Source organism: Bipolaris zeicola (genome assembly GCF_000523435.1).
Source record: "Bipolaris zeicola 26-R-13 unplaced genomic scaffold scaffold_436, whole genome shotgun sequence".
In the NCBI taxonomy this organism is placed as follows: domain Eukaryota; kingdom Fungi; phylum Ascomycota; class Dothideomycetes; order Pleosporales; family Pleosporaceae; genus Bipolaris; species Bipolaris zeicola.
In genome coordinates this window covers 1-10290 of record NW_006912485.1, presented here as the reverse complement: position 1 = coordinate 10290, position 10290 = coordinate 1, and the positions used below count along the sequence as shown (strand labels likewise).

Sequence of the window (10290 nt, the reverse complement as noted above, 5' to 3'; positions counted from 1 at the left end):
TGTGGAGAAAAATTGAGTCAAAGTGGTGGGGGGTAGCAAAATTGACGTTGAGCTGGTGGTTGACGTTGAGCTGGGTAGGGCCTAGTTCGGAAGAACTAGGCACGTGGGGCGAGTATGACTACTTACTATCTGGGTTGAGGGCTGGTTTGGGTTTGGCTGTTCACTAATCTTACACTACGATGTATTACCCGACTGCACGCACACACACATTTGCGATCAAGACCAGGCGCGTGAGAGCACAGCACTTGCACAGTCCGCGTATCTTACACTCACACACATACACCCACCCCCGTTCCAGTGTGTAACATGGCATTGCTGTTTCTGGGTTGCATCCAATATGGTAGTATTACGAGTGCGACGTGGGGGCAATGACTTCACATGCAAAGCGTTGCGTGGGGTAAAAGAAGGTAAGGTAGGACAATGTGGGGGCCCTTTTTTTACTTGTTCCGGGGATACAGGAATCCCAGTTGCGCGGAGATGCAAAAGCACAAGAAACGTTGCAGGCATGGAGCAATCACAAACCCAACATGGGCGTTTGATAAGGAAACAAGAAAAAGCCACCCAGCTCCTTCGCTTACACTGATTGCACTACTGCTACCTGCACTGCCTTGCCTTGCGTTCAGCCACGACCAACGCCGAAGCGGGTGCGCAAAGTGTTGAGCCTCCGCAAAGTCTCGGGCATATCGTTCATGCCGCTCTCCGTTCGCGTCAGCCGATATGCAGAGTAGTTCCTGTTCTCCTCCACCAGCGTGTCAAGCAGCGTGAACTCGCCAATCACGCACTGGCCCGAGCTGAGCATTTCCATGGCATCTGCATGACCCGACTCGGATTCGGCCAGCAGCATGTCGTCTTCGCTCCCGGCTTCTGCACCCACGTCCGATAGCGTGTCGGTTCGGTGCAGCACTCCTCGCTCCTCGTCATCGGCATCCTGCCCGCGGCCCACATTGGCATTCGCTACTGTTGCTGTTGCTGCCGCCGTTTCTGTTGTAGCCGAGTCTGACGTTGCTCGGTTGGTGGTGGTGTTCGTTGCGCCTCCTCCTCCTCCACCAGCTGCCAGCTTTGCTAGCTTCTTCTTAAGCTCCCGCCTCTTTACATGCACTGACACCATGACGAGCTGCAGGAACAGTATGCATATATCGAGCGCGCCCAGTTTCCACTTGCTCGTGGGGCCCTGCTGACCGATGAAGTCAATCATCAACCCGCCATGAAGATAGCCTCGTGTGTCCTCGCCAGCTGCAGGTGCCGGGTAGGTGAGATGCAGGAGAAAGGTTACGCCAAAGGAGAAGAGGAGCAGCGGAAGGAACGGCTTGGGTTCGTCTGGCGGCCGGGTAACCGTCACGGTGTCGGGAATCGGGGTAAGCAGCGTGCCGTGGATAAAGGCCTTGAATGCCAGCCAAAAGAATGAGCAACTACAGTGTGTATGTGGTCAGCGGCACAGTTGCAGCGCATCACCGTCGGGGCGCATACTCTAGATGGTAGAGAGTAATAAGTTCCAAGTAGACAACCATGTCCAGGTCACGCAGCAGCTCGCCCAGCATCTGGATGCGCTTCCTCTTTGCATCCATCCGCCTCTGTTGCACCTGTTTCTCTCTTTCACGCTCCTCGGCTGCATCGAGTCGAGCTATTGCATCTTCCAGGGCCTCCAGGGCCGCCAAACTGGGCGCGCTGTCGTCATGGCGCTGCGGTGCGCGAGACGATTCGGCCTCATCGTCCATGGCGCAGCGAGGGAATTTGGCGTGTCGCTTCGTCTCTCATTGAAGGCGACGGGTGTAAGTGACAGGCGGAGTTGACGAGCGTTTGTCCTCGAACTCTGGGGGGGACCTGAGAGGCTCTTGTCTCCTCTAGGCCGCAACCCGCATCGGTGCTGGAAAATCAAGAAGGGCCGATGGCCGAGAGTGGTGAGATAATCGATTGCTCCGCATCTTGAACCAAGTTACAATCTACTGCAGTAGCCTACCAGTGTCTCTAGAGCTTCTCTTCAGTATTAAATTGAGCCTGGAGTCTCTGATTCATAAAGAAAAGCGCCAAAAATTCATGTAAAAATTACCAACTTGCTCTCATCGACGCACGCGACTTGTCCGCCACCTCCGCATTTGCATCTTGCGCCCACCATGTCTTTTGGTCCTCCCAACAGCGCGCCCCTCCCCTCTTCCTTTGACGAAAATGAGTGAGTATCTACTATCTCTCAATTGATTCGGCGACATACATGCATCTGAAGTCTCAATTGCTTACATCTGTACCAGGGACTTCTACAACGAAAACACCATCGACAAGATATGGCGCCGTCTCCGCGAAGAGCCCCTCGTGCCCCTCGGCTGTGGCCTCACCGTCTGGGCCATTGTGGGCGCAACCCGCTCCATGCGCAAGGGCGACCACAAAATGACAAACGTCTACTTCCGCCGCCGTCTCTACGCACAAGCATTCACCATTGCTGTATTAGTCGCAGGAAACTTGTACTGGCAAAAGGACCGTGTCAAGCGCAAGGACTATGAGAAGAAGGTTGCAGAGAAGGAGCGCATGGACAAGAGGGAGCGATGGCTGAGAGAGCTGGAGATGCGAGACGAGGAGGACAAGGCATGGAAGGAGCGAATGGCTAAGAGGGCTCGAGGCGCGGCTGAGGATGTTAAGAGCGAGGCAAGGGGAGTTACGGATATGGTTGCTGAGAAGACAAGGGAGCTCAAGGACAAGACTATGGGAAAATAAGAGGCGGGTGTAATCTGATAGACCAGCTCTACGAGATGAGGGGTCAAGGGAAATCCATGTGAAGAACCGCGTTTGGAAGCTGGGCATCTTTGAAAGCTTGGACTTTTGCTGTATATGTATTGGGCACTGTACGAGTACATTTGGGAGAACTTGAAATTACGTCGATTACGAACACTCAATCACTATTAGGTGCATTTGGTTTGCGCTACTCTGCTTTGAGAATACAAGCACGTCAGGGCATCATTTGAGTCATTTGTAGCAACAAAACAATCAGTTTGTTCATTCTTAGCTGCGAGTTTATCAACATACAATCATTGAGCTTGACCACTGTTTTTGCCGGAGACTATCTTGATACCTTCATGTTCCGTCGGTACTTGTAAACCCGCACCTCAATACCACGGGATCTTCGATATTGCAACCTTCCAAACAGACTTCGACTTTTACCGACATCCTTCAGACAACACCAAGCAAGACTTCTATCTGGATAAAAGCAAATAGGATAAAATCCTGTACCAAATCTTGAATCCCATAAAGTACATATGCTTCACAAAGGACCTTATCGGCCCGGTCGCCAAAATATCCCCAAACGCAAATTAGTAAAGTAACCAATATACCTACAACACGGCTCTACCTGTATAGTTTAAGAGAGAAAAGCAAGAGACGATGAATCCTTGCGTCGACTTTTTACCCGGAACAAAGAGTACAACGATCCGAAAAAAAACGTGCGTTCAGCTGCACAGGCATTCGCGGACCGTTTAGCCGGGAACGGACATCCGCCATCTCAACGGATGTACTATGAGAATTGTATACTCGAAAGCCGGGTCACCAATTCCCAAGCTTACGGTATACGTATCACTTATTTCTGGTTGGAAACCCATGCGAATGGGCTACTCTGGTTACATAGATGCGCAGTAGATTGAAGGAATGAGGGGGGAAGGCAGCGATAAGCGGGCCAGAAAGAGGCCGACATGTCAAAAGCGGGAAGCCGTTCCTAGCCTCAACAGCGGCTCATCGGGACGTCATATGAATAAGGTATGGATTTGGGTTTCCCCCCTTTCTCCCTTTTTTAAACAGTCTTCTTCACACACACATACGCACACGTTTCTTACGCATAGCAAAGACGATCAGCCGGTGGCTAGCTAAGAGAGGGATTTAAAAAGGGAATTGAAAACGTCGGTGGGCCTCGGGACAAACGAGACGGGTTGTGAAATATCTTTGAAAATGTCTGAGGTTAAGAAGTATGAGATAACAGAGGTATGTTGGGTATTTGCTTTTGTGTGATATTCTGAAAGACGGGAAGTGGGTGAGGGGGTGAGGTAGCTCTTGAGACCTACCCCGCCGAAGTCATACAGCCCCTCCGTTATGAGCATTGCAACAAAGACAAGAGAAAGGGTATCTGATATCCAGCTCATGTCGGTACACGCAAACATCACAGACACCAATTGTCAATTCTCACTGGCAAAGAAGAACTTCCAAATCACTAACTGTCTCTCCGCATAGCCATGGCTCAAAACCCACTGCGCCCTCGGCGAAGGCCCCTTCTGGGAAGAGGATAGGAACAGCATCCGCTTCCTCGACGTCGAGAAGCAATCCGTCATGCGCGTCGACCTCGCAAAGGGCCCCTCGAGCTTCAAAACCATCAAAAACTACGACATCTCCATCGGCTGCACCGCCGACATCGAAGGCAACGACACGGAATTCATCTTCGCCGGCAAATACGGCTTTGGTGTCGCCAACAAAGAAACCGGCGAATACCACTGGCTGAAAAAAGTCTGGACCTCGTCCGAAATCAGCGCAAACAAGCACGAACTCTTCCGCGGCAACGACGGCGCCGTGGATTCCCAAGGTAGGTTCTGGGCGGGCTTCATGTTCGACCCTCTGGTCTCGGACATGCGATCAGACGGCGCGGTATTCCGCCTCAACCCAGACTTGAGTCTCGATCGCCCCATGGACGACATCTGCATCCCCAACGGCACCACGTGGAACAAGCAGGACGACGTTTTGTATTTTGCAGATAGCCCGACAAAGACGATTTACCAGTTCGACTACGATGCCCAGACGGGCGAGATCAAGAATCGACGGCCGTACTTTGTTATGCCAGAGGATAACCGGTATGGAGAGGATGCGGTGCCGGATGGCCATTGTCTGGATGAGGAGGGTTACATGTGGACGGCGCTGCACGGTGGGTCCTGCGTCCTGCGGATTTCGCCCCAGGGCGAGATTGTCGCCGAGATCAAGGTGCCGACGAGCCAGCCGACGTGTCCTTGCTTTGTGGGCGAGGAGCTGTTCATTACTAGTGCTGGTGGTACGAGCGGCGAGAATGGCGGCCCCATTGATGAGTTTGCCGGATGCTGCTTTAAGATCAACGTAGGTTTGCGGGGGCTCAAGAAGTTCAAGTTCAAGGGCGGGGACAAGATTGAGGGTGGCAAGCTGAATGGGCAGGCTGTTGCGGAGTAAGAAGGTGCTATTCTAGGAGAGAAGACTGCTTCGTCCCGTGTGTACTACACATTCGAGGGCATTGAAAAAAGCTGGTACTACTGTGCAAGAAGCGGGTTTCCTCCAAGTCACCCCCGTGTCTAAGCAAGTTTTGGCTGGAAGCGTTATTCCCTAGTGGCATTGCCCATAGACATGGAGATGGGGTAACTAGAAAAAAAAATCCATTTTCAAAACTTCCTGTGTGATTCAATGGAAGTTCACTCACCCCTCCAGTCCCCATAATTCCCATCGCTGAGGGTCGCATTGTTCGCATTCTGGTAAATAGTCCGGTCTCCCTAACCATATTTTTTCTTAGGTCGATTGGATAATAAAAGTAGAGGTGACATGATCATGTCAGTGTACGACCGACATTACATACAGAGAATGGACAAGAATGCGGGGAAGCTGTGCTCTTTTGCCCTAACATCATGGCACACTATTCCCATCACTGCTTAGTCTTGGGTTCCTGTACAACATCGTGTAGCATTGATGGTATCGTATTCAATTTGTGTAGTCTTGGAAGCTACGGGTTGCTGCTTGATGGATGCATCATACCGGTGAATCATGGGAGACTTGGGAAGAGGAGGGCGAGGGGGTGGTTGATGCAGTAGGGATGGTGGAAGGCAGACTCGAAAAAAAAGGTATATAACAAGGTCGAGGAAGACGGTTTTCACGAGGCACCCTACAAGTCGTTTCAGCATCCATTGAATCGGAATCAGACAAGATACATCGTCTCCAACATCATGCTTCCCATCAAGACTCTGCTCGCTACCCTCCTCATCGCCGATAGCGTCTTTGCTCTCCCCAAGGCAGCGCCCGACGCCATTGAAATCGTTGCACGCGACGCTGCTCCAGTCGCCGAGGCTGCCCCTGAGCCTGCCACTCTTGACAAACGGGCGTGCAGGTGCATCCGACTCTCAAATCCAGGTATGTTGCTCCGTGACAAAGAGGCAAGCACAAAAGCTCAAGGCAGTATAGGCCTTTACTGTGGATACTGCTACAGTGGCACCATTGTCACCTCTGGGCGTATCAACAACCATGTGTACTGGTGCAACACGGCTGGAGGCTGTGAGGATCTTGGCGTTAGAAACAGTTGCACTGCCAGGGCGGGACCGTGTGATGGCAGGGACAGCGGCTAGATTGAGATGTGGACAGATTGACAAAAAGAAGTTGCAAGTGACAGGGTGCAGCGAGGATGACTGTGTCGTTCGTGACAGTGCAGGTCTGCCGGGTGTTTATGTTTGATTCTTTTTTGTCTCGAGCTCACGCTCATTTGGGTATTTGGAGTATACAGAGAAAAGAAAATACAAACAAAGGTGCCTAAAACTGTGCGGCTTCCTTTTGCTTCCTGGCTTCGTCTTCTTCTGGCGTGCGAGTGGTGAGTTGCAGGGCGTGGATGCCGCCTTCTTTTGCCATTTCGTCCTTCATCAGGGCATTGACCATGCGGTGTCTTGCAACCTGCATCTTGCCCTGGAAGGCTGGTGATGTGATGTGTACGCTGAGTGAGTCAGTGCCAGATACATGAGGTGTGTCATGTTGCAGTGTTTTTTTTAGTTACCGGAAGTGTGTTTCTCTGCTAGTCACTCCTTGCATGGCCTTGTGATGGGCGTGCTTGTGAGAATCGTTGAAGATTTCCAGACTTGTAGGCTTCAACGCCTCTGTGATCTGACAACAAGTCAGTCTTTGGATTTATGAAATACAAATATGTATCATAGTAGGACAGATGTCTGTCACCTTTGTCCGCAGAGCGTCTTCCATTGGAGTCATGGATTGGGCCATGGCTGACATAAAGCGCCGTCCCGCGAGGTTAGTTCGTTGGAAGAACATGCACAACCCCTGTATTCCTAATTGGGCGTCGCGATGGTGGTGAAGATAAAAGAGGTAGGTTGCATGAGCACTACTGGTAGTAGGTAGTAGGTAGTAGGTAAGACGACAGGCCGATGCAGGCGTGCCAAGGCGGGGTCGGAAAGCGGAAAGCGATCGGCTTTCGGATGGATCGCGTCATGGTTCGGAAAGTATGGAGCAGAAGGAAAAGAGCAATTGAAGCGGCCACTCAGCCCAGAAAGCTGCCGAAATATTATTACCGTCTCCATTACTGCGTCCTCCGTTCAACAAGGCTATTTTTCCAGTCCGCATTGGCATTCACCAGCGGTGCGCGACACAAACAAAGCCAGCATGACTCGGGCGCAGTCACTGCAGCACTTCACCCTCGAAACCCGCATCCTCCTGCGCAGATCCCGCATCTCTTGCCGCCATGTGGGCGCGTCACCTCTTCTTGCGCACCCTCGCCCGACATAAACCACCACCGACGGCCTATACCACACACTACTCCCCTCGCTTTGCACCCTCTGCCCTGCACTCTGTCAGAATGGCATCGACTCTGCCCCGCCTGCCCATCTTCGAGGCTATCAAGAAGCACAATGGCCAGTCTACAGCAGTTATACACTCACTATCTGGCCGCTCCTTTACCTACGGAGAGCTCGTCAACGACGTCGCGGCAGCAAAGGACAAGCTGCAGCGGAATTGCAATGGCGCAAGTGCAGAGGGCCAGCGCATCTCCTTCCTCGTAGAAAACGGCTACGACTATGTAGGTGCGCATTCCTCTTACACTCGTCTGTAGCCTCATACCAGCGCAACTACTAACCTCCGCCCAGTGACACTCCTCTCCATTCTCGCCGCCCATGCCGTTGCCATACCTCTGTCGCCCGCCTTTCCCGCCCACGAGTTGCGCTATATCATTGACCAGAGCGAGTCCTTGATGCTGCTTTCCTCCGAAAAGTTCCAGAGCCAGGCCGATGAGGTGCTAAAGGAAGGCATGACGACCAAGCCTATTAACTACAAGCAGGACAAGATTATGATGGGCAAGACGGATGACTATGTCACCCTCGAGGAGCCCCGCAGCAACCAGGGAGGCATGATGCTCTACACCTCCGGCACCACGAATCGACCCAAGGGCGTGCTGCTTCCTCAGGATGTGCTAACAGCTCAGTCGCAGTCCCTTTTAGAGGCATGGAATTACAGCAGCGATGATGTGCTGCTCCATGTCCTCCCCCTCCACCACATTCACGGCACCGTCAACGCATTGCTTACGCCTCTCTTTGCTGGTAGCACCATTGAGTTCCAGTTTCCCTTCAACGCCTCAGCTGCCTGGGAGCGCCTTGCAGCTCCGTTCTTGCCAAATCCTGACCCGGTCAAGAAGCCCATTACTTTCCTCACCGTCGTCCCAACCATATACACGCGCCTGCTTGCCTCTCATCCTAGCCTCTCGCCCGAGCTACAGGCTGCAACCAAGACCGCCCTTCACCCCTCAAATATGCGCCTCAACATATCAGGTTCCGCCGCCCTCCCCACACCCGTCAAGTCGGCATGGACAGAGCTTAGCGGAGGCAACGTACTGCTGGAGCGATATGGTATGACCGAGGTTGGCATGGCCCTCTCTTGCGGTCTCGACTTTGAGGATCGTGTGGATGGTTCGGTCGGCTGGCCACTTCCTTCGGTGCAAGCGCGTCTCGTCGATACTGAAACCGGACAGGTTATAGAAGTGGGCGACGAGATTGATCCTGCAACGGGCCGCGAGCGACAAGGCGAGATTCAGTTACGTGGACCAACTATCTTTAGGGAGTACTGGAAGAACCCCGAGGCTACGTCTAAGGAGTTCACCGAGGATGCCGACGGACAAGGCAAATGGTTCAAGACTGGTGATGTCGCAGTCCGGAGGGCCGTCGAGGGAGCGGGTAAGAGCAATCAGCCATGGGCAAAGGGCCCTCTCTACTTCATCCACGGTCGCAAGTCAGCCGACATTATCAAGACCGGTGGGGAAAAGGTTTCCGCTCTTGAAATCGAACGGGAGATGCTTTCTCTCCCACAGGTCGAAGAAGTCGCTGTCGTCGGTCTACCTTCAGAAGCCTGGGGTCAGAAGGTCGCTGCCGTAGTTGTGCTTTCAGAACAGGGTAAAACCGCTGGCAAGGGAGGCAAGCCCTGGTCAGCGCTTGACATGAGGAGGGCGTTGAAGGAAATACTTGTCAATTACAAGATTCCCCAGGAGATGAAGGTTGTAGGTACTATTCCGAGGAACGCTATGGGAAAGATCAACAAGAAGCAACTGGTCAAGCAGATTTGGGGCGAGGTCGCTTGAGCAGAATTGCACTGTACAAAAGTAGAATGATGGTGTATAGATAGATGATGGCAATGATAGCATTTGTATAAGAAGAAGCGGCCAGGGCCAATCACATCATGCAATACGAACAATTTCAATATATGCTGCTTGGAGATCGTATTGCGCAAAATAGCGTCGTCGCGATCCAATGCGTGATGGATATTGAGATACGACGTTGCTAGTATGGATCGGCCAGCACGCCTTTCCCCCACCATTTATCTATGCATACACCCTCTCTAGTTGTATATGCATCTTACCCACTTCCATTTTCCGAAATCTTACAGCCCGATATTAGGCTGGTCATTGGGTCTCCACATCGGGATCTCAAAAACGCTATTATCTCCACCAATACTTACCCGATTAAGAAGTCTAGTAGCTTATTTTAAAGCTCTCTATTAGAGCTTTATTTTACTATATTATAGTAATACGCTAGCTATACTATATAGGGAGAATTTTGAGATCGGAGTAAAATGTGGAGACTTAACTCTTGGCAAGGTGGCTAGGCTAATAACTTCTTACCTATCAGAGTTTTTCTATTAATTGATTAGACAGAAATGAAGCTTAGATTAAGGGCTACAAAATGAGCTACTAAAATTCCCAATTGGGTAAATATTGGTGGAGTGAATTAAGAAAAACGATCCCGAGGTGGAGACCCAACTTACCACGCTACCCGATATCATCATCTATCATCGTCATCACCACTGCTCCGCATTTCCCCACACTACTGTGTGTGGTTAGTGCGTATAATAGTCCAGCTAATACAACGCCCTACCATAATACGTACCTTCTAAAAGATAACTAGCCTAAAATAGCCTACTTTAGACCTAACGTAAAGCACCACCGAGCCGGACACACCACCGAGCCGGACACTTTTTCTTGGCATCGCGAACATCACTTGCAAAGTAATATGTCCTAACCACGTGAAGAGATATTAACTCAGAGAGAAGGTAGAATTA

The 10290-nt window shown here is 51.5% G+C and overlaps 6 protein-coding genes across 6 annotated transcripts; 4 read left to right on the top strand and 2 right to left on the bottom strand.

Moving 5' to 3' along the window:
* Positions 1-619: 619 nt before the first annotated feature.
* Positions 620-1715, bottom strand: COCCADRAFT_112244 (uncharacterized protein; the record flags this gene model as incomplete). Its single annotated transcript, XM_007720273.1, has 2 exons — positions 620-1409; positions 1468-1715. 2 exons carry the CDS (start codon positions 1713-1715, stop codon positions 620-622), a joined length of 1038 nt encoding a protein of 345 aa, XP_007718463.1.
* A 396-nt stretch (positions 1716-2111) lies between these two features.
* On the top strand, positions 2112-2703 carry COCCADRAFT_112229 (uncharacterized protein; the record flags this gene model as incomplete). The annotated part of the gene is made up of 2 exons (XM_007720272.1): positions 2112-2167; positions 2244-2703. 2 exons carry the CDS (start codon positions 2112-2114, stop codon positions 2701-2703), a joined length of 516 nt encoding a protein of 171 aa, XP_007718462.1.
* A 1221-nt stretch (positions 2704-3924) lies between these two features.
* On the top strand, positions 3925-5160 carry COCCADRAFT_10119 (uncharacterized protein; the record flags this gene model as incomplete). Its single annotated transcript, XM_007720271.1, has 2 exons — positions 3925-3957; positions 4204-5160. 2 exons carry the CDS (start codon positions 3925-3927, stop codon positions 5158-5160), a joined length of 990 nt encoding a protein of 329 aa, XP_007718461.1.
* A 761-nt stretch (positions 5161-5921) lies between these two features.
* On the top strand, positions 5922-6317 carry COCCADRAFT_41975 (uncharacterized protein; the record flags this gene model as incomplete). The annotated part of the gene is made up of 2 exons (XM_007720270.1): positions 5922-6105; positions 6157-6317. 2 exons carry the CDS (start codon positions 5922-5924, stop codon positions 6315-6317), a joined length of 345 nt encoding a protein of 114 aa, XP_007718460.1.
* Positions 6318-6498: 181 nt separating this feature from the next.
* Positions 6499-6957, bottom strand: COCCADRAFT_41974 (uncharacterized protein; the record flags this gene model as incomplete). The annotated part of the gene is made up of 3 exons (XM_007720269.1): positions 6499-6676; positions 6737-6843; positions 6913-6957. The coding sequence occupies 3 exons, from the start codon at positions 6955-6957 to the stop codon at positions 6499-6501; spliced, it is 330 nt and encodes a 109-aa protein (XP_007718459.1).
* A 589-nt stretch (positions 6958-7546) lies between these two features.
* Positions 7547-9313, top strand: COCCADRAFT_10116 (uncharacterized protein; the record flags this gene model as incomplete). The annotated part of the gene is made up of 2 exons (XM_007720268.1): positions 7547-7769; positions 7833-9313. 2 exons carry the CDS (start codon positions 7547-7549, stop codon positions 9311-9313), a joined length of 1704 nt encoding a protein of 567 aa, XP_007718458.1.
* Positions 9314-10290: the final 977 nt, after the last annotated feature.